The sequence below is a fragment of the Electrona antarctica genome, assembly GCF_951216825.1.
Source record: "Electrona antarctica genome assembly, chromosome: 4".
Lineage (NCBI taxonomy): Eukaryota > Metazoa > Chordata > Actinopteri > Myctophiformes > Myctophidae > Electrona > Electrona antarctica.
In genome coordinates this window covers 19,577,349-19,597,134 of record NC_136809.1, presented here as the reverse complement: position 1 = coordinate 19,597,134, position 19,786 = coordinate 19,577,349, and the positions used below count along the sequence as shown (strand labels likewise).

Genomic DNA, 19,786 nt, shown 5'->3' with positions numbered 1-19,786 from the left:
GTGTGACTTGAAAGCGCAGGTTACATTTGAGTTTTTAACCCATAAAATAAATACAGAGTGTCCGGAAAGTCTTTATGAATGGCTGTATTCATTCCCAAGCACGCCCCCAATCAAGTCAACTCCTAACGCTAAGTTCGCTCCTGTTCTAACTCCACCCATTAGGAATGTCTCTGGATCGCTGCCCGCATGTTAATTGGGTAGACATATGACGAGGGCGGAGCCTGTCCGGCGGCTCGCTGGTAGGATATATAAATTAGGAAAACCCAGTCACCGTTATTACAGAGAGCGCTAAACCCTCAAACCCTCACCCTGGGACAAGGGGAAGGAGTCAAACTTTGATACACTTCGACAATTTCTTGATTTAATTCAAGGAAAACACATGTAGTGACTGTGCTGACATTCTCTCTTCAAGTTTGTTTGGGACGAATATTGTAGGCTGTATTATTATTATTATTATTATTATTATTTCTTTTTTTGTCACAATCATGGCGTTTATGCTGTATCTTGCACTCTCGACAATGACAGTCATCAACCAGGTAAGATATTTAGATATTTGTGATAATCACATTAATACAGAGAAAGTCATCTCTAGCTCCTCATGACAGACTGTAGGCTAAAATCAAGACTAGAACTGTTTATTAAACTAGGATTTCTAACACTATAGACATGTTAATTCTTGTTGAACATGATTGCTTTGATTCCTGGAAGAACTGCAGTGTGTTACAGTGTAGTGCTGTTTGACTCATAATTCAGGAGGAGATTGTTTTCTGTCTAGACACCAAGGTCCAGAACTGACTTTGGCTACTGTTATCCACACACCCCACACATTCCCACACTGTATTGAGTGATATTAAAGTGTGAAACTTTCAGTATTGTTGGGAGTTCAAAAACAGTCACGAACCTATTTATTGTACTATTTATCTACTACCTGAACACTAATTGAAATCTATAAACTAATCAACTTTTGCTTAAATATTACTAGTCACTCAGTGGAGTGTAATAGTAGTTGATTAGTTTAGACTAGTCTATTACCCCACCACCACACACACACACACACACACACACACACACACACACACACACACACACACACACACTGGCTGAGATTTTGATCCTTCTTGTAGAACTGGCATGAATAAATTCTCTCGCCTCTTTTCCCTCGTTATCCCTCCAGGTGACTGCCAGCTGCCCGGCGGTGTGTGAGTGCCCTGCACAGCCCTTAATGGCATGTCCGCCTGGAGTGAGTGCCATGCCAGACAGCTGTGGGTGCTGCAAGGTGTGCGCCGCACAGCTTAACCAAGACTGCAGCCCCATGATGCCTTGTGACCACCACAAGGGCCTGGAGTGTAACTATGGCAATGATGTGACCACGGCCTGGGGCATCTGTCGAGGTGAGGCGCGAGGAAATGTAATGTGTGCGGGCAGAGGGCTGTGGGTGGGTGGCCACATACCTCTAGTCGTTAAAACAATGTGAATCCCTAAGTAAACACTAATAAACTTCTCTTGGTACTGTTTACATTTTAAGTAAATAGCAGTGTGGGACGAAATGACTTTATAGCTCTGCCATGTTAATCATTATAACACAGTACATTGAAGTGTGACCAGTGAATATGATGGTTGAAGCATGCTGTAGTCAAGTGACATGGGCACACAGCCTTTTCAGGCAATGTACGTAACTTTGTTAGTAATTCTCAACAGAATGTTTATAATTTCCATATATTTGTTTCTTAACAACCTCTTTATTAGAGATTGTATTTGTTTATGCCATGCTTTAAGAGAAACATAGAGCTAGGGAGGCGATATGGCCAACAGGTTTCCCCTGTCAAGGTTCAACCATGTGTTGAAACTGAAAGTCATCAGAACATTTAGCACTGTTATGACTGCCCAGCTGGATGGCGGTAGGGGTATTTTACTGTGTAGTGAATGTCTGATGAGGAGTTAAAAATACCCCTCCATGCCATGTGAAGACAGCTCCATGAATAGCAGTTTATTTTCAAAGCTTTGGTGACAAGGAGTCTGTCTCGTGACTTCCTGTGATATTCTCCTGGCCCGTATACCTCTTCACATCCTAGCTAGCTTTCTGTACAGTGTGAGGTTCTGTGTGTGCTGGTGGTATCACGTTATTCTGTGTTTGTTTGTCACGAGGCAGGGAAAACATTGCACAAGATGACTGGTCTCTCCACCGTTGAAACAAGAGAATGTGACAAATACCTTTCAGACATACTCAGGATTGTCAAGAGGCTCTGTTCTGTCAAAAGATCCCTTCAGATTTCAAAGCACAGCCATGTCCTTAGAATCTGACAGACATGCTAAAAATCATGTGGACATCTTTGAGATACCAGACATTGCATGGATGATTCCCAAAATATCCATATTGCTCATCATTTTATTCGGAGGCCTGACCGTGCAAAAGAGACATTATTGATACGGTTTTGTTGAAAATGTAAAACACCATGATATAGGCATTTAACCACTTGAGCCTGATTTATACTTCATAGTGGTGTTGCATGGCAAAAATAGCCTATCTACGAGCTACAAGGAAGAGGGTATGCGCGTGACATCATCATCATACCCGGAAGTTATGTGGGAACGCCTACTGAGTAGCAAAACAACTACTTTCTGGCCTTGACAGCCCATACATCCAAACAGAAAGGTCCTATTTGATTGCATTAAATGACTTTAAACAACATTAAATTTTGCCACTCGATCTGCCATTCACTTTATGCATGCGCATACCCTCTATTATGTGCATTTAGGTTGTATAATGAATTTGTATTTATTTGTAAATTCTTTCAAACGTCATACCTATAATCACATGCTTTATTTACAAGATGTGCCTTCACCGTGTTTTCACAGCAAAATTGGAGGGCCGGACTTGTGAGTACAATGGCAGAATGTACCAAAATGGCGAGAGCTTCCAGGCTGGCTGCAAGCATCAGTGCACCTGCATTGATGGTGCTGTGGGCTGTGCCCCTCTCTGTGACAACCGTCTGCCCCCAGTATCTCTCTCCTGTCCTTACCCACGGATGGTCAAGGTTCCAGGGAAGTGTTGCTTCAGTGTGGACTGTCATAAGGACATCTGGCGCCTGCCACCTAAACATAAGGTTTGCTTTTATCAACTTTTTACTTAATGGCCATATATATGCTGTAGCGCAGCTCAGAATCTGTTCTTGAGGGATAATACTCGCACAAACGTTGGTCTTAAATCCATGAAACAAAATGGGCAGCCCGATTTTATAGCTTTTGTTCAGGGGCTTATGTGCATTAACTAATGGTGGTGGATTAATAATATGGGTAGTATTATGAATCATGGGATTGATCTATACTGACAATTTGTTCTATAATCAGATCACATAATATATCACATCACATATCACATGTAATACTCCCTAAATGCGAAAACAACATTATGTTTGTATAAAAGGCACATTTTAATGAGCCAGTTCAGAAAAGAAAAATCTGCCTTTACAACAAAGCATTCTTAGAGGTTAGAAGAAAATATTTTCAATTTACTTTGATTCAAGCGAATGCACAACATGCAATCATAACGGCAGGATTCACAAATCACTGATTTCTGTTGTATCTTATTATTATAATTATATTATATTATATTATTATTGTCCCTATAACAGATGCCTCTAATACGGCAACACCAGTCCAGACCTCACCTTCCTGTACCACACCAGCCAGGCAATGAGCTGGCACTGGGCAATGAGTTGGCCCAACACAACCCTGAGGGCTGGGAAAACAAACAAGGGTATAAACAGTGGCCTGGTAAGATTGAGAGCGGGTGTATTATTCATTGTCTCTGTTCTTTTTATTCTGTGATTGTGTGTAGTTTTTTCAGAGGCGTAATTTTGAGCGTGTACATCGGTTTTACTGACCCCTTACAATCTTATAAGCAAGAGGTGCATTCGATCATTTGTGCTAACAGGGGGAATGCTGTCCCCTAATTGCCCTCGGGCAAATTACAGCCCATCCCCATACATACTGTATGCCATACATAGCATGTCTCTGTTTTGTTTTCACCTTTTTTTTTCTTTTTCTGCCACTCTACCTCTGTGTGTGTGTGTGTGTGTGTGTGTGTGTGTGTGTGTGTGTGTGTGTGTGTGTGTGTGTGTGTGTGTGTGTGTGTGTGTGTGTGTGTGTGTGTGTCCTTCACTTCAGTATGGAACCATCTCCAGTGTGTGGCTCAGACAACTGACTGGTCTCCATGCTCACGAAGTTGTGGGATGGGTGTGTCGTCACGCATCACCAACAGCAACCCCCAGTGTAAGCTGGAGAGAGAGACAAGAATATGTACCGTACGCCCGTGTGAGGGCATGACCCCCCCAACAAAGGTGAGTGAAAGAACTGCGGTGGAGACTATTCCGGAGGGCGTACTACTTTATCGCCACTGTAGTGCAGAAACCATGTCTCTCCATAATGTATGTGTTTTCTTCATAAATGAAAGTCCTATTTTATACTTGTCATAATGACAGTGTTGCGCAAAAGTGCAGAAAAAAGCTTATCTACAAGCTTATAACACCTCACTATGCAACACGCTGTGAGCTTGTAGGAAAAGGCAGCTTGCAACGCTATAAGGAAAATATCTCTGCTGTCAGGGAGAACCCACCTAACTCCAACTTCAATAATATATATTTTAAAAATTGTGGTTTCCTCCCGACAGCGATGATATGCAAAATATTAGGTCCACCATTGACATGACAACTCCTGTATAAATAACTACCGTATGTAAGCAGTCCTAAGCTTGGCATAGCTTCTCCTCGGAAATGGTTTCCTGGGATGTACGTCCGACAGGTCCAGGAAGAGAGTGGACAGAGTTGATTGTTGGACTGGATTAACCATTTAAAGGAGTAGTTAAGCAAGAAGAAAAGAAAAAAAAATATTTATTTTCTATCAATTACATACCCCATGAAGACTAGAATTCATGGATTGTTTTTGTTGCATTCCTGAGCCAATAATTTGATAGCCTCGGAAACCCAGACGTTTTAATTTCCAGGGAGAAAAAATAATTATAGAAAAATAAGAAAAATAATTTGATGACCAAAAGTCTCATTTTTTGGGTGAACTACTCCTTTAACCCATTAAGACCTGAAGCCAATTGCTATTTTTTTAATGGCCAACGTTAAAATCTAAAATAAAAAAATTAGCTTTTCCTGTTTTGATGGGTTAAGCCCAATATACTTTGAAATTCTCATGGGAGTAATAGTGCACTTATAATGACATGCCCAAAATAGGGGGTTAAACTGGGTAAACATTAATTCTTTACATTATATTTACACATGCACAGGGGTTCTAGTAATTATTTTCCATTCCTAACTGTGCAGGGACCACAATAAATTATTTTGTAACATTACTTGGTACCCTTGGAGCATGAACCAAATTGTGGACCCAAAGACTATTTCAACAGTCTTTGAGGTTAGAAATAACACGGAACTTGGATTTTCCCTGCTTAGATAACAATAATCAGAGGCTTAAAAGACTGCTTGGTTATGTCCCTGTATAAATGTGGTCTTTGCACTAACATAATATTCATTCCAAAGGATAGAGATAATCTAAAATACTTTGTGGAAGCCAGGTTCTACATCCAGTGGGAACTGAGCCTTTGGTGTTTCAGTGGCAGGCAGGCGCCTTTTTAAATATAGTCCCCCACCCCTGGCATTCCTGCCAAGCAACTGTCCATAGCTCAACCTTGTCCGTGTATTCAGAACGAGGGGAAGTGGTACATCTATATTAATCCTGTTGGACACAAGGCAAGCTGTGGACGAATTCTCTCTCTGACTGCTTTTATCTGCTGTTTTAATGAGTTAAAACCGTTGCTGCTAATGAGTGTAGGAAATGAGTGTGTATACTTAATGTTTAATAGTCAGCTTTGTATTTAATAAATGTCAAATCAATGCATTTGAATCTCCGTTTAATGAGTTCATGTCTACACTATTAATGTGAAATGATGGCTGTTATGGAAAGGTTCAATGCTCAATTGATGTTTACTGAAATCCATTAAATGCCTTTTTTTACAGGACGTGATTTTCCTATTCATGTAACAAAGTCATATTAATTTTTCATGTTCATATTTTCATCAGCTGACCAGAGGTCATTGACGTGTTGCCCTATTTTATCTTATCTCAGAGAGGAAAGAAGTGCACTCCAATCCACAAAGCACCGGAACCCATTCGACTGTCCTATGGAGAATGCCTGAGCGTCCGGCTCTACCGACCCAACTACTGCGGTGGGTGTGCAGATGGGCGTTGCTGCTCCCCGCGCCGCACACGCACTGTACCGGTGAGCTTCATCTGCCCCGATGGCGGGCGGTTCCAGAGGTCAGCCATGTTCATCCAGTCCTGTAAATGCAGCGACGACTGTGGCCATCTCAACGAAGTAGCACTCCCACCACAGCACTGGATGTATGGTGACACACACAAGTTCATTGACTAAAGTTTTGAGTTTTGCCTTGTTGAATCAATTAACTCAGCTTTCTTGATGAAGGAAGATGTTTATGACAAAGAGCCTTTTTGCTCACCAACTGGGTGAAGACCCTGACTACAGGCTGCTAACCTGCCAGTCATGACTACAGGCAGGAAGGGCTTGCTGCGACTGTGAAGTGTTTGTTCACTATAATATAGGCAAACTAAAGTGTAATAGGTGTGGTTGAAGTGGATTGAAATGTATACCAGTCCACTCCTGTACAAACAGACACGGGTCCTAAAATAGAGCCTTGAAGTTCCTTCGACTTCTTGAACGCTGGACCAATTGCTGGGCCGGATGTTAAGGGATATTTTCAGGTCCTCAGCCTAACCTGTATGGAGGAACAAGACAGCAGTAACACAGTAGCATGTCCTGTACTTCAGCAGGCAGCGCACATATTACTGCAATATGCAGTCACCTATCAGTAGCTCCAGGGATTGTATGTTGTGACATATCTCACAGTGAGAGTAGTGAATAAAAATTGACAAGCCAGAACAGGCAGAAAGAAAAAAAGAATCGCATTATGTGGAAAGAGTCCCAAAAGGAGCATGAAGTAAAAATCACAAAAATAACATTACTTTTTGAGGGGAGCTAGCCCCTCCCATGTCCATCTTTGTGTGTAAACACAAACGTGAGAACAAATTGTGATTGGCCAGAATGAGATGATGTATGATAAGAGCGCCCCTCAGTTCACACAGGTGTGATTTTTTACATACTAAAGTACACAGTGTACCGATGTTGGGAGTTGTTTACAGTGTGCTGAAATGACAAGCCATCTAAAAGTAGATTTATGGATGGTAATGAATGATAGCTCTGCTCCTTTTAGCCTACGGACTGTTTTAACTAAAACAAGCACTATCTGGAAACGAGACAAGTGTCCAGCTAAGACTGGACCAGTACCAGGTCCTTGGAACCATTTCCTTTTCTTTCTTTGCATCAAATGCATTTCAGATGTCATACATGAATCTTTCTTTACATGAGCCTTTTAAAGACTGGATTCTCTAAATACACTTATTTCAATCAAACTATTGTCCTTGACTTTTATGTTCCATTCCTCACACGTTGCTTTATATCTGTCCCAAGTTAGTGGGTAAAGCCATGTGAACCTGTGCTCAGGTTTCATTCAGTTTCAAATTATCTCATTTGGCAATGCATGCAATGTCAATACACAGCAGGGAAATAGAGACATGCAACATCTTCATGCCATGGTGATACTGCCCCCTGCTTGTAAGGATAATGGTGTACCTCATAAGAAAATAAGACCACTGCAATATTTACTGTATGTTATTGTTAGGGTGGCCCTATAAATCCTAACCATAGTAAATTATGTATACAAAGGTTTAATTTAAACCAGATTAAGTAAATCAACACAGTAATATAATGTGATATAAAAAGGTTTTTATTCTGTTAACCAAAAAAAATACAACCACGTTATAACAAGGAAGATTATAACAACCCTCCGAAGACAGGATCAAATAAAAAAAAAGTTTTCATGATTATAAACTTCAAAAGGGAGACTGGGGTCGGGACATTAAAATAAACACACATTTTCTGTGTCTACAAATGCACACTGAGAATGAGGGCCACACATGGATCTTCAATGAGGAAGACTTCAGATTCATCTGGACTGCTCAACTGAAAATGAGGAAAGAAGGAGAGTTTACTTTAACCATTTGGAAGAATGTTTTTCAAAGCCAATTATAATGGAAAAGCAATATCGAGAATAGATAACAGCAAGAACTGGATATGCAACCACTCTTAAAATGGCAGTATTATCTCTCCTGCAGTTATGGGAAAACAAAACTCTTAAATGACAGTAAAATGGTTTCTCTCTGATCCCTGACTTGATATAGGTAGTAAGATGAACCCCCTCCAATGTCAAAGAAGCAACGCTTAGCAAGTTGGACTGGGTTTAAGTAAAGCCATAAACAAACATTGTCCTGCAATGGTTTTATTACTTCACCGCTATAATTTTACAGTGAAGGGAAATTGAAATATTGCTAGTATACTTCTGGTTTCTTGCTCATGGAGCATAGAAGCTACAGATAAAGATGACAGACACCCTCAGGCCATATATCAGGCCCCTGGGTTCTAAGTTCATTGACCCTTTATAGTCCAGTAATTAAAGAAAATAATTCCTCTTAGGTTGGACTAATTGCTTTATTTTGTTTCTCAACCGATTCTGACAGGACATTAGGGTAGATCTTTTTTATCCTGGCTAGTAGACCTAATCTACTCACTGCAAATACCCTAAATTTGCCTTAATCCAAGATGCCACCATTGACAACCTATTATAAAAGGCAATGTAGCATGTGTCGTGTCAAACTAGAGGGTTTTCATGATTCTGAATCCATTCCAAGCATTACTTTTGCATGAAAAACAAATGTCCCTAAAATGTGCTGACCTCATCACATTTGTGATGACGGCAATGGCCGTTTTTAGCCCAAGGAGTGTTTTTGTGCAAAACTAATGCTTGGAATGGATTCAGAATTATGAAAAACCCCTAGTTTGACACATCACATGCTACTTAAAGCATAACGAAATTTAGAAAATATTGCCTTATAGTAGGTTGTCTATAGAGCGTCGCAGTCCCGCCCCCTACCATGGACCAGGAAATGATTCTCCGTTCATTTTCCGCATAGACATTTCAGAAAGTATTTATTTAAAGACGTTTACGCCGCGGACAAAGCCAACTCGAGTCGTGACAAATCATAACAAACACAATTTTTTGGGCCGAACAAATAATTAGAAAGAAGAACAAAACGGCAGGTTACAACACTTTTGTTGTTTTTCTTCTTTGTAATTATTTGTTTGGTCCAAAATATTGTTTGTGTTGTCATGAGTTGTCACGACTCGAGTTGGCTTTGTCCACGGCGTAACCGTCTTTAAATAAATACTTTCTGAAATGTCTATGGGAAAAATGCATTGGGATTCATTTCCTGGTCCATGGTAGGGGGCGGGACTGTGACGCTCTATAGTGGCATCTTGGATTTAAGCCATTAAATTATTGGATAGCTTCAATCAAGTGCTGCTTACTGTAGGTGGAGATGTCAATCTCCTCTGGTAGCTCGGCTACGTTGACCTCAAAGCGGTCCTGCACATCGTTCAGAGTCTTGGCATCCGTCTCGTCCGACACAAAAGTGATGGCCAGGCCTTTAGTTCCGAATCTGCCAGCACGGGCAACCTGGTGGAGAAAGAAGATGAAGGTCAGAACACAAACTGGTTCCTTTGGAATGGGAGCAGAAATGTACCAAACTGAAAAATAACTTACAGAAATGAATGGTGACTAGAAAATAATAAAAACAATGTGACAAACGAGCAGTATTAACACCTGCAATAGTAATTGGAAAAATTGTCTGTCCGTCTTTAATCCATTAAGACCAGATTCTACAAATGTCTTCAAAATCATGACAGTTTTCTGAAAAGTCTGTTTCTATATCAGTGGTGTTCAAACCATTTCATGCCAAGGAGCCCCATAATTATACAGTATGTAATTGGCCACCGACCCCCATCTGAAAATATGTTGTTCCTGGGATCCCCCAGAAGCAAAGATGAGTTAAAAAACGTTTACTGTGAAAGAATATATATATTCAAAGATTTGCACCAAATTTTTCAACAGCTAAAGTTTAAAAGTGGTTAAAAGCTAAAGCGACACAGCTGCGTCCTCTGGTCTAAATGGATTAAAGGCATACAATCTACACAGACAGCCTAAATAGAGAACATAGAACTGCTGTACTGACTCTGTGAAGGTACGTGTCCGAGTCTTCTGGCATGTCATAGTTGAAGACGATGTTGACCCGCTCGATGTCCATGCCTCTGCCAAATAGATTGGTGGCCACCAGGATACGTCGCTGGAAGTCCTTAAACTGCTGGTACCGGGATAACCTGGGTGTGATAGGTTACATCATCAATAAGAGATAAAGCAAGCCAGTGCAAATCCCAAATCACACAATACATTTTTTTTTAAGATGGTTTGCTTTTATTTAGCTATGAAAGCGTAGAGTGGTTTTCAACCCTTTTCATATCAAGGCCCATCATTTATTCGGCCTTTGAGCCACGGCCCACGATTTGATACCTCTCAGACCCAAAACGAAAGAATATTTTGTTGTTGTTGGATAAGATTCTGACTACAATTCCATGCTGTATTGATGTTGCTACCATAGGAGAGATAACAGGCAAACGATCAAAATAACAATTATCTACATTGTCCAATTAAGTCTCCAACTAAAATTAGTTAAAGATCTATAAGGGTCTATTTGGTTACCAACTCAATCATTTAGCTGGGGACCAGCTGGAACCCCCCCACCACTGGTGGTGCCCGGACCACTGGTTGAGAACTACTGGTGTAGAGGGGCAGGAAACAAATGGCAGCGAAAAAAAGAGACTTGGTGACGGGTGTCAGAATTAGTCCTTCGCTAAGTCCCTCGCCAACCCATCCTTGTCCAATAGGCAAGTTATCAACAGTTACCATTATTAAAAGAAAATCTGAGTCAATAATTATGTTCTAAATATTGTTGCTGTCTGGATACATATCAACTCAATTTTTAAGGTTTGATTACTATAATATTTTTCCATAAATCAGTGCTATTGCACACGCTTCACATCTGTGTTGATAAAATAAAAATATTGAACCAATGAAAAGTATTAAAACCACCTAACTCCACTTGAGATGTCTTAATTTCCTGAAAAATGAACATTTTGGAGTTGGATGGTTTCTTCCAGGCAGCGGATATATATACTGTAGGCCTACATAAAGGGCAACATTAGTGCTTTCAAATACTGAGTTTCAGTTTGGAGAAGTTATGAAACCCAGTGTCCACTCCAGCCATCCATACCTCTCCTCTTGAGCCATGCCTCTGTGGATGGCAATGGCAGGGAAGTTTTGCTCCACTAGCAGCTGGGAAAGGGCCACACAGCGCTGCACGGACTTCACAAAGATCACCACCTAAATAGGACGCGCAAACAGTAGAACAGTATTGTGTTATGTATTTTCCGACATTTAATCACTTAAACAGTCAATACTTGACGATAAACTTGATCTCTGTACTTGATCTGAAAATAGCCAATTTACAAGCTCACAACGACTCACAGCACGAGGTATTGTGAGCTTTTAGATGTGCTATTTTTTGGCTAAAGTTCTCCTCAGAACAGGAATACTAGAGTTCAAGTGAGAAGAAAAGTGCAAAAAAAAGTATCCCTTCTGCACACAAAGATTTGGCAACCCCCCCTGTAGTAACTCCGAGGACCCCCTTTTGAAGACCCCCACACTAAACACAAATATCTCCTAAAAACACCTGAAAACCGCTTCACTTTAACATCAGGCCAAAAGAAGCATTTCTCCTGACCAAACCAGTCAGAAGTGGGCTGCAGTGAAGTAAACTGCAAACACTAAATGCATTACAGAACTGCTGTAGCTGGGTACACTGACCTACACAAACTAACATCAAGTAAAAAATGTGCATGGGATTACACCCATAGAAAACCCCAAATACTGTCTCATATTTGTTAGTCGACAGTTGCCAGTTGTGTAAGTGTACCTGGTTGAACTCGAGCACATCAAGAAGGTCAAATAGTTTGCGGTTCTTCTCACTGTCCTTCAATTTGCAGTAGTACTGCTGCAGGCCGTGGAGGGTGAGCTTGGTCTCATCATCCACAAACACCTCCATGGGCTAAGGAATAGAGGAGGAATGTATTCTCATTAGGGATGCAAATTTAAAAGGAATCTTCTTAATCATCTTGCAATCCAATAAAACCACAGAACAGACAAATGAATATGAGATAATACCGTCTTCAATCAAATCTAGAAACAATATAGCCCCAAACAGTACTTTCGGTACAGCGGCCGTAACTCACATCTTGCATGAACTTGCGGCAGACCGGACGGATCTCCTTGCTTAGTGTGGCACTGAACATCATGCACTGCTTCTCGTGGGGTGTCAGCCGGAAGATGTCCTGCACATCACTCCTCATATCTGTGAGGTGGGGGTTCAAAGAAAACACTATGACCCTAAAACTTAATTCATACTCTAGTCTAGTAGAACGCTATCACTTAATAAATTAGACATGCTGCTGAGATTTCTTGCAAACTATCCAATATCATCTCCTGAAAAAACACTGAAGAGAATCTTTCACAGGCTCCACTCACCCAACTGTTCCAGCATTTTATCACACTCATCAAGAACAAAGTGTTTCACATTCTTCAGGTTGAGGGTCTTATTTCGGATGAGGGCCAGAATTCGGCCTGGTGTTCCTACAACGATGTGGGGGCAGTTCTTCTTCAGGACGTCTTCATCCTTCTTGATGGCCATGCCACCAAAGAATACAGCTGCCTTGACGTTGGACATGTACTTGGAGAAGCGCTCATACTCTTTACTGATCTGGAATGCCAGCTCTCGTGTGTGACACATGACAAGTACAGATACCTGTTAAGAGATAAGGATTATAAATAAATTAAGGGCCATTTAAATACATTTTAATTAAAAATGACAAATATGACCAATTACAAATAAAAGGCTTAAATAATAAGGTCCTCTGGATAATACAGACAAAACATTAATCATGTCGTGTCCTATACCTGAAACGCATACTTTGAAATTGGTTGATGCAATTCTATGAATACAGAATTATTTTTGCTAAACGGGGCATTCCAAAGACTTTAAGCATCCAGAAAGAAAACACCCATCACCTGGCTAGGTCTTTTGCAAGCTAAAATGTCCCTGATTTAAGTTTTGGCTGTGTAACAGCTTATGAGAGGAGAATAAAGGATCTGACTGATCCGAGATGTAGCAAGGAGCCAAGGACTAGATCTGGCTGAGCAATATAAATAAACAAGAGTATGCCAACTCACCTGACCATCCACTGGTTCTATCTGCTGCAAGGTGGCCAATACAAACACTGCCGTCTTACCCATACCAGACTTAGCCTGGCACAGGATGTCCATGCCCAGGATGGCTTGGGGTATGCATTCATGTTGCACTGAAACAAAAGTGGCACTGCTCATTTTCAAGTATCAATTATCACACAGATTAAAACATTAGATATGTTAATGAGTCCTAGAATTTATCAAGGAGCCAAGACCACTTCTCCAGTCTAAAGGGCCTTTCAAAAAGTGATTTAACGCACCTATAGTTCATTTTCAATGAAACCTGCATTTTTTTCCTGTACGCACGGAGAAGTCGAGGGGCACCATCGCAAGCGTATTTACGAGAGCTTGGTCCCGTGAATTTGTTGTGCGCGTGCTCGTTTCGTGCACACACCCGCGACTAACCAGACCTGGATTCTGTTAAGCTTTTTTTTACGCTTGCGTTGACGCGCCCCTCTATCTCTACCGCTAGCTGTTAAGATGACCCCCAGTTCCAGGGGCCAGCATACGCGTTCACTTTAAAAAGTCGGAGTTTGTCCGCCCCCCACACACTCTCGCTACACACACTCTAGTATCATTGGAACACGCACACTCTTTACCTCTCGTCAGAAGCGTTTACATGGCAGCAGCGTCGCAGTACAAAGGCACAAATTAAATCCGAAATGTGGATGGCAGAAAATCTACCAAGGACAGCGATCCAAGAATGCGATTTATGGCGGTTTGAAAATCCTCCTTTCAACTGCTTTGCACTGTGAATATACTTGCAATTCCATAGTTGGAACGGTGGGGCGTTGCTATAGGAACCGGACCAATGTTAAAGGCTTCCGTAGGCATCAACCATTATATAGACGGAGTATACGTTGGGGTATGTATATATACGGACTTGGGATATGACGCCACCTAGTGTCAACGTAAGAGTTAACAGCATTCTGGGAGGAGTGCTGCATTTGGAGAAAATTAGATTTACCCTGTCGAAAAGGGAACCCTTGTTTCAAAGAATCTGGGCACCCATTATTGAGATGCTTGTTGTGTTGGACTGAAGTGATTGAAAAGATATTGTTCTGCCCCGTAATGTCATCTAATTACTGTAAATGTTTTTTCTAGATTGTGTTGTGATGTTTCTGTCCTCGGAGTGCGGTGTAGTCATCAGCCATGTCGGTTATTATTTTATTGTTTTTGTCTTTTTCTTTGACGGTTATGTTTTGTCTCTTTTTATTGTAAGTCTTGTCTTGTTTATATGTTTCTGCTATTTTTTTTTACCAATCTGTAACTGTAATTACTGAAATGCCTGTATACAAAAAATTCATAATAAACAGATGTTTAAAAAAAAAAAAAAAAAAAAGAGTTAACAGCATTGTTGTAGAGTCAAACTGTCAGCCAGCGAAGGGGCAGTTTTGAGGAAGATAATCTAAATAACTGGTTGATAAATAAAACCACAACTATTCTGAATCTGTACAACATCCATCCTCACACTTTCCTGCTGCACCAACAGCTTGTTGCGTATGTACACGAAGATAGACAGTGATTGACCCCAGTCTGTCCAACCCTTCTTTACAGTCAGTTCTCCCACTGTGATCACAGTTGGCAATTTCTCCCATTAATCTCCCATCACTGCGCTCGCTCAAGTAAGTATTTTTCTCTGCTGAAAAGTGCAAAGTGTGAAACCCTCAGTATAAAACACCAAGAGTTGATGATACTTTGACTGTGTGGAAGGATTTTACAGACATGTGAGCAGGTTGGGGAAGAAGCCGCACATGTGTGGACAACCGGTCCGACGGTGGGCCCACATGCAGTCACATTTGACCTAATGAGACCTAAAATGAGTTTGCTGATCTCCAAGAAGTATTCACCTTCTGAGGGATGCTCAAAACCACAGTCAACAATTGCACGGAGAAGTTCCGGTTTGAGCAGGAAGTCTCTGAAGCCAGAGCTGTGGATGGAGACGTAGGAGCCCTTCACCTCCTTCTTGCCTGCGGGGGCTGCGGTCTCAACAACTCCCTGTGGCTCCTCGTCTTCTTCATAATCCAGCAGCTCGTTGTCGACATCGGTCTCAGCCATGCTGTCGGGGGCGAGAAAGAATAACCCATTTAATATTTTGACATACGATAGTGTTGCTCACTGAAAAGAAAATGTGATTTTCACATTTTCAAAACAAACAATCTCATACTTGCCCTGATGAAGTCTCCTTTGAGAGTTGAAACATTTGGCGTTTTAACTTGAATAAAGTATGTTGATTTTATATCGGGCCTCTCCTCTTTTTTAAACTTTGAGTTATCGGATTGCTCTTTCTTAAACAATCGGATAGGATTGTTGGGACTGGTTTCTTTAATTACAAGCATTGAAATACCAGTCATAAAATATTTTTGTACACATAAAAAAGGTTCATTTTGTAGTAGTTAATTACTACCCAGTAGTGTACTACAGTTTAAGTCATTTGAGGTACTGGCATTAGAGATGTGCATCTGAGGGCAGGCAGGTCATGCCGTTACAGACGAGTTAGTACCAGCTGAGGATATCCCTCTCTCTCTCTCTCTCTCTCTCACACACACACACAACTTTCTGGTTAACAAACAACTCGGCCTGGAAGGAGGGCGACGAAACTCCATCCATCAACAGGTAAAACTCTTCTTACACTAAAAACGTGACGGCTAGATGTAAGCAATTAAACAGTGATTTAATAACATGGTACTACGCAGTACGCACGGCTAACGCTCTCTTCCATTCATAAACAATGGACTCCGGCGTCCTCCTTCCCCTCATTCAAACTCACACCGCTAGTTGGCAAGCTAGCAGCTAGTTAGCAAGCTAGCCGACAAAGAGCCAGGTCCTTTTAACTCGCCAAACAATTACACGCGAGAAATACCATCATATACGGTCCATTACAGGGTCGGTCAATTACATAAACCAACTAGTAAATACAAATACACACTCTAGTCTAGAGTACACTCATTAGCAGGTTTCAACACAACTAACTGCGACGTGACAACGGCAAACTGAAGGTACATGCTAATGCTAATAGTTAGCCGCCGATACATTCTACCTCGCGTTCATTCGCTGTGGTTAAAAGGCAGCTTTCTTCACCCTGAGGCGAAACGAAATGTTATGTACCGCTAACAAAGATCGATAAGAAAAGTTCATGAACTAATGGTTACCTTGAAGAGTTTTCTTTATATGTTGCAATGCTTAGCTACACGCTGAATAATGTCGTGAGCTAGCTCCGTGGCAGAGTTCTGTTCTTCTGCCTCTGTAGTAGTAGGATAGACGCTACACTCACTGGCTCATTACTGCCTCCTGGTGTTAAAGGTGAATTCGGCTATGACGCTTGGTTCAGCTGTGGTTCTTCTCGATCGAGGATCTTAATTTATAATGCTCATAGTATTGATATTTTAGAATATTATTTTATTGTTAGATAGGATTTTGTACATTATGTACATAGTGTCATGCTGCATTGGTGTGTGATAGAAGAGATACAAGTCAACCAAAGAACAAGATTCCTTTACAGGATCTCCTCACTGGTCGACAAAAACACCTTGAAGACCTTAACAGGAGCCCTTGTACAAGGCTTCTTTGACTATGCATGCACCTCCTGGTACCACAGCACCTCAAAGGCCCTTAAAACTAGGCTCCAGACCTCCCAAAACAAACTGGTCAGGCTCCTACTTGGCCTCACCCCCCGAACCCACCTCACCCCTGCCCACTTTGACAGACTGGCATGGCTTAGGGTCGGCGACAGAGTACAGCATCTTGCAATGGGTCTGGTCCACAAGATTCGATACTCCACCAAGATACCCATGTACCTGTGTAGATACTTCCTTAATGTTAACGAAGTCCACACCCACAACACCATGAGGGAGTGCAACGAATCATGTTCAACCCAGATTCGGCACAAACAAGGGACTAAATTCTTTTCGCTCCTATGCCACCAAAATGTGGAACGCCCTACCAACAGTCATTAAGACATGCGAATCCCTTGACTCCTTCAAAACCGCTCTCAAAGGGCACCTACGGATGGCTGCAATTCGAAACTGGCCCCCGTAAAAATCTGAATCCCCCCCCACCGCCCCCCCCTTTTTCCCCTCACTGTATATGTTTCTTTTCCCTTTTTACCTCCATTATGATGAATTCCTGTACTGTTCTTTGTCTATATAGAAGTGTCTATTTGTACGTCTCTAAATGTTTTGATGAATTGAACATGGTGGACCCTGTTGTAAACAAGTGTAATGCTTAATTGGGTCGTCCACTCACAGTTAACAGCCTTTGTATTGAGTTTGTGCTTGAAATGTACTGTAATTCTGCAAACTGTTAATACAATTTTCAATCAATCAATCAATCAAACAAACAAACTATGATCAAACTAACATAACGTTTAACATAATTTGTATGCCTTTTTTTTTTTTTTAACCTTTACCCAGGGAAGGTGCTGTCTCAGTCTGTCAGCACCTGAGGTGGTGGAAAGCCTGGTGGGCGAGGTTAGTCAGCACCTGGTCAGCACTCAACAACACTTGGCTGGCACACTCCACACATCAAAATATAGAAATATATGTAGTATCAACATATGACCACCTGATGGCAACAAAGTAAATAGAATCAAAACGTCAAGCTTTGAACTCGAAACTTCAGACAGAGAGTGTATTGATTTTTAAACACTTTTGAGCCGGTTTCATATAGAATTTAGTTCAGATTTACACCTGGGCCAATTGTCTACAAACTTCAGTCATTGGTTAATTATTTTGTGTTTGTTCTTTCACATGAATTACAATTTTTTTTATGTTCTCACACATTTCATTAATTTGGAAGTCAAATTCCTCTAATTTAAAACACTAGAGTGGTGCCCGGGGGGAGGGGCAGTGCCCGTGGGAGCCTGGGCAGGGGCCCTGTGTGCGTGCAGGAGCTCCGGGGACCACCTAGTGCGCCCGGCTGGGTCCAGGGACCCCCGGGTGGTCTTCCTACCTATACGCGCTGGGTTGAGTCCTCTAGGCAGACTGCGTGGACCCCAGTTTACCTCTTAATGGTTCCACGTCCTGTTGAACTCTCTTTTCCAACTTCTTTTTAAACTTTCCCTCACGGTACTTGTCCAATTTATCATTCTGTTGAGCTGGTCAAGTCATCGTGATGTCATTGTGATCTCAGCAGTATCCCCTTTATGCCCATATATGGAGTTCTTTGTCAGGCATGCCCAAATATGGAGTCTATGCAGATGTCAGAATGATCAGAAGTCGTGGGACGAGCCCGTATTTAGGCATGCCCAAATATGGAGTCTGGCCCGGGCAGATGCCTTGTGATGTCAGCTGTGGCCTGGGCAGAGGCCTTTTGTGGCGGTTCTGGTCAACCGTGGGTTTGACCGACTCTACAACGGGCACTGCACTACACTCCGAACGCATGTACTTGGTGCAGATAGGCTTGCCTTGTCTAATAAAACGATTCTGATAGATACTTTCCAAGTCGGCGTCCAGATTCTGTGAAAACCTGTCTCTAAGAAGAGTGAACTCAAAAAGAGTGTAATTTGTTTCTATATCAAATATAGCCATCAAGCTGTGGGCTACCTATGCACTGAATTAGGCTAATACCGCTTAGGCTATAAGGCAATACATGTGTGGTATATCAACACTAATGTTCTTAAAGCTTCTTAAATAAAAACATGTCTGAAAACAGAAATAAAACCTTAGAATGTCAGCAACAAGACACAACCAAATGAGTATGATATGAGTATGAGTAGTAAAGGAGTATGATATTCATATTTTATTTTAGCCATGCAATGACTTTTTTTTCTTTTTCTGGGACATTCTTAGCTTTATGTTATTATTTTGTTGCTATACAAATTGACAAGAATACACCGCTGTATGACACCTGTGAGTCCCGCCTTCTAGCAGAATAAAGCTGAGCAGTCATTGGTCCATATTGTTGTCGCTATAAGCGGTCAGTGCATTTAGGGCAGGCCATTGGTTACTGACGTGCCAATCGTGTCCAACCTCGCAACGTGATTGGTGAGCCCCACCTCGTATGAAGAGACGACCAAAAAACGCCATTCTGTATGATGTTCTATTAATGATTGATACTGCCTTCTATATATAAACTGGATGACTTTTTAACCGTCTTGCGGCTATCATGATATTCAGCAAACATCTGTACAAATATCTGCATACATTGATTGAGCTCCACGCGCGGACAGCTGTTCCATCCAGTCCAACAGAACAGAACAGATGTCTGCTGCTGCGCTGGACGTTGTAATAGTATCATCCGGTCGGTGTGTGTGTGTGTGTGTGCGCGGCATGAAGGGCTGCTATAGAGTCTATTAAGATTGGTGTTAGTGTTACTATTAGCTGATAATAACCAGCACCTTCGGCATTCATTCATGGGTAACCGGCCCGGGAGTAACGACTTTAATATGGAAAGGGAATGGCTGCAGGTAAGTGTTGCAATTTGAGGTTTCTTTTTTATTTCCACGGAAATATCGTT

At 41.5% G+C, this 19,786-nt stretch overlaps 3 protein-coding genes across 5 annotated transcripts in view; 2 read left to right on the top strand and 1 right to left on the bottom strand.

Moving 5' to 3' along the window:
• Positions 1–294: 294 nt before the first annotated feature.
• Positions 295–7,732, top strand: LOC306921391 (CCN family member 1-like). The gene is made up of 6 exons (XM_079498505.1): positions 295–536; positions 1,175–1,391; positions 2,857–3,104; positions 3,633–3,774; positions 4,168–4,340; positions 6,133–7,732. The coding sequence occupies exons 1-6, from the start codon at positions 486–488 to the stop codon at positions 6,436–6,438; spliced, it is 1,137 nt and encodes a 378-aa protein (XP_079354631.1). The 5' UTR covers positions 295–485; the 3' UTR covers positions 6,439–7,732.
• Positions 7,733–7,851: 119 nt separating this feature from the next.
• Positions 7,852–16,640, bottom strand: LOC306921390 (ATP-dependent RNA helicase DDX39A). 2 transcript variants are annotated; one of them, XM_079498504.1, is made up of 10 exons: positions 16,483–16,640; positions 15,181–15,389; positions 13,316–13,443; positions 12,614–12,890; positions 12,322–12,440; positions 12,006–12,137; positions 11,304–11,413; positions 10,209–10,353; positions 9,505–9,652; positions 7,852–8,103 (listed from the first exon to the last, which is right to left on the bottom strand). In XM_079498504.1, the coding sequence occupies exons 2-10, from the start codon at positions 15,386–15,388 to the stop codon at positions 8,087–8,089; spliced, it is 1,284 nt and encodes a 427-aa protein (XP_079354630.1). In that variant the 5' UTR covers position 15,389; positions 16,483–16,640; the 3' UTR covers positions 7,852–8,086. The 2 variants fall into 2 exon arrangements, with proteins under 2 accessions (XP_079354630.1, XP_079354629.1); XM_079498503.1 differs by lacking the exon at positions 16,483–16,640 and adding an exon at positions 16,371–16,435.
• The window catches only part of evi5l (ecotropic viral integration site 5 like), a 44,842-nt gene continuing 40,517 nt past the window's right edge, over positions 15,462–19,786 (top strand). For both annotated transcript variants that reach the window (XM_079498498.1, XM_079498497.1), the window contains exons 1-2: positions 15,462–15,946; positions 17,743–17,799. The gene's annotated coding sequence lies outside the window, so the exon portion shown is untranslated. The remainder of the gene's footprint in view (positions 15,947–17,742; positions 17,800–19,786) is intronic.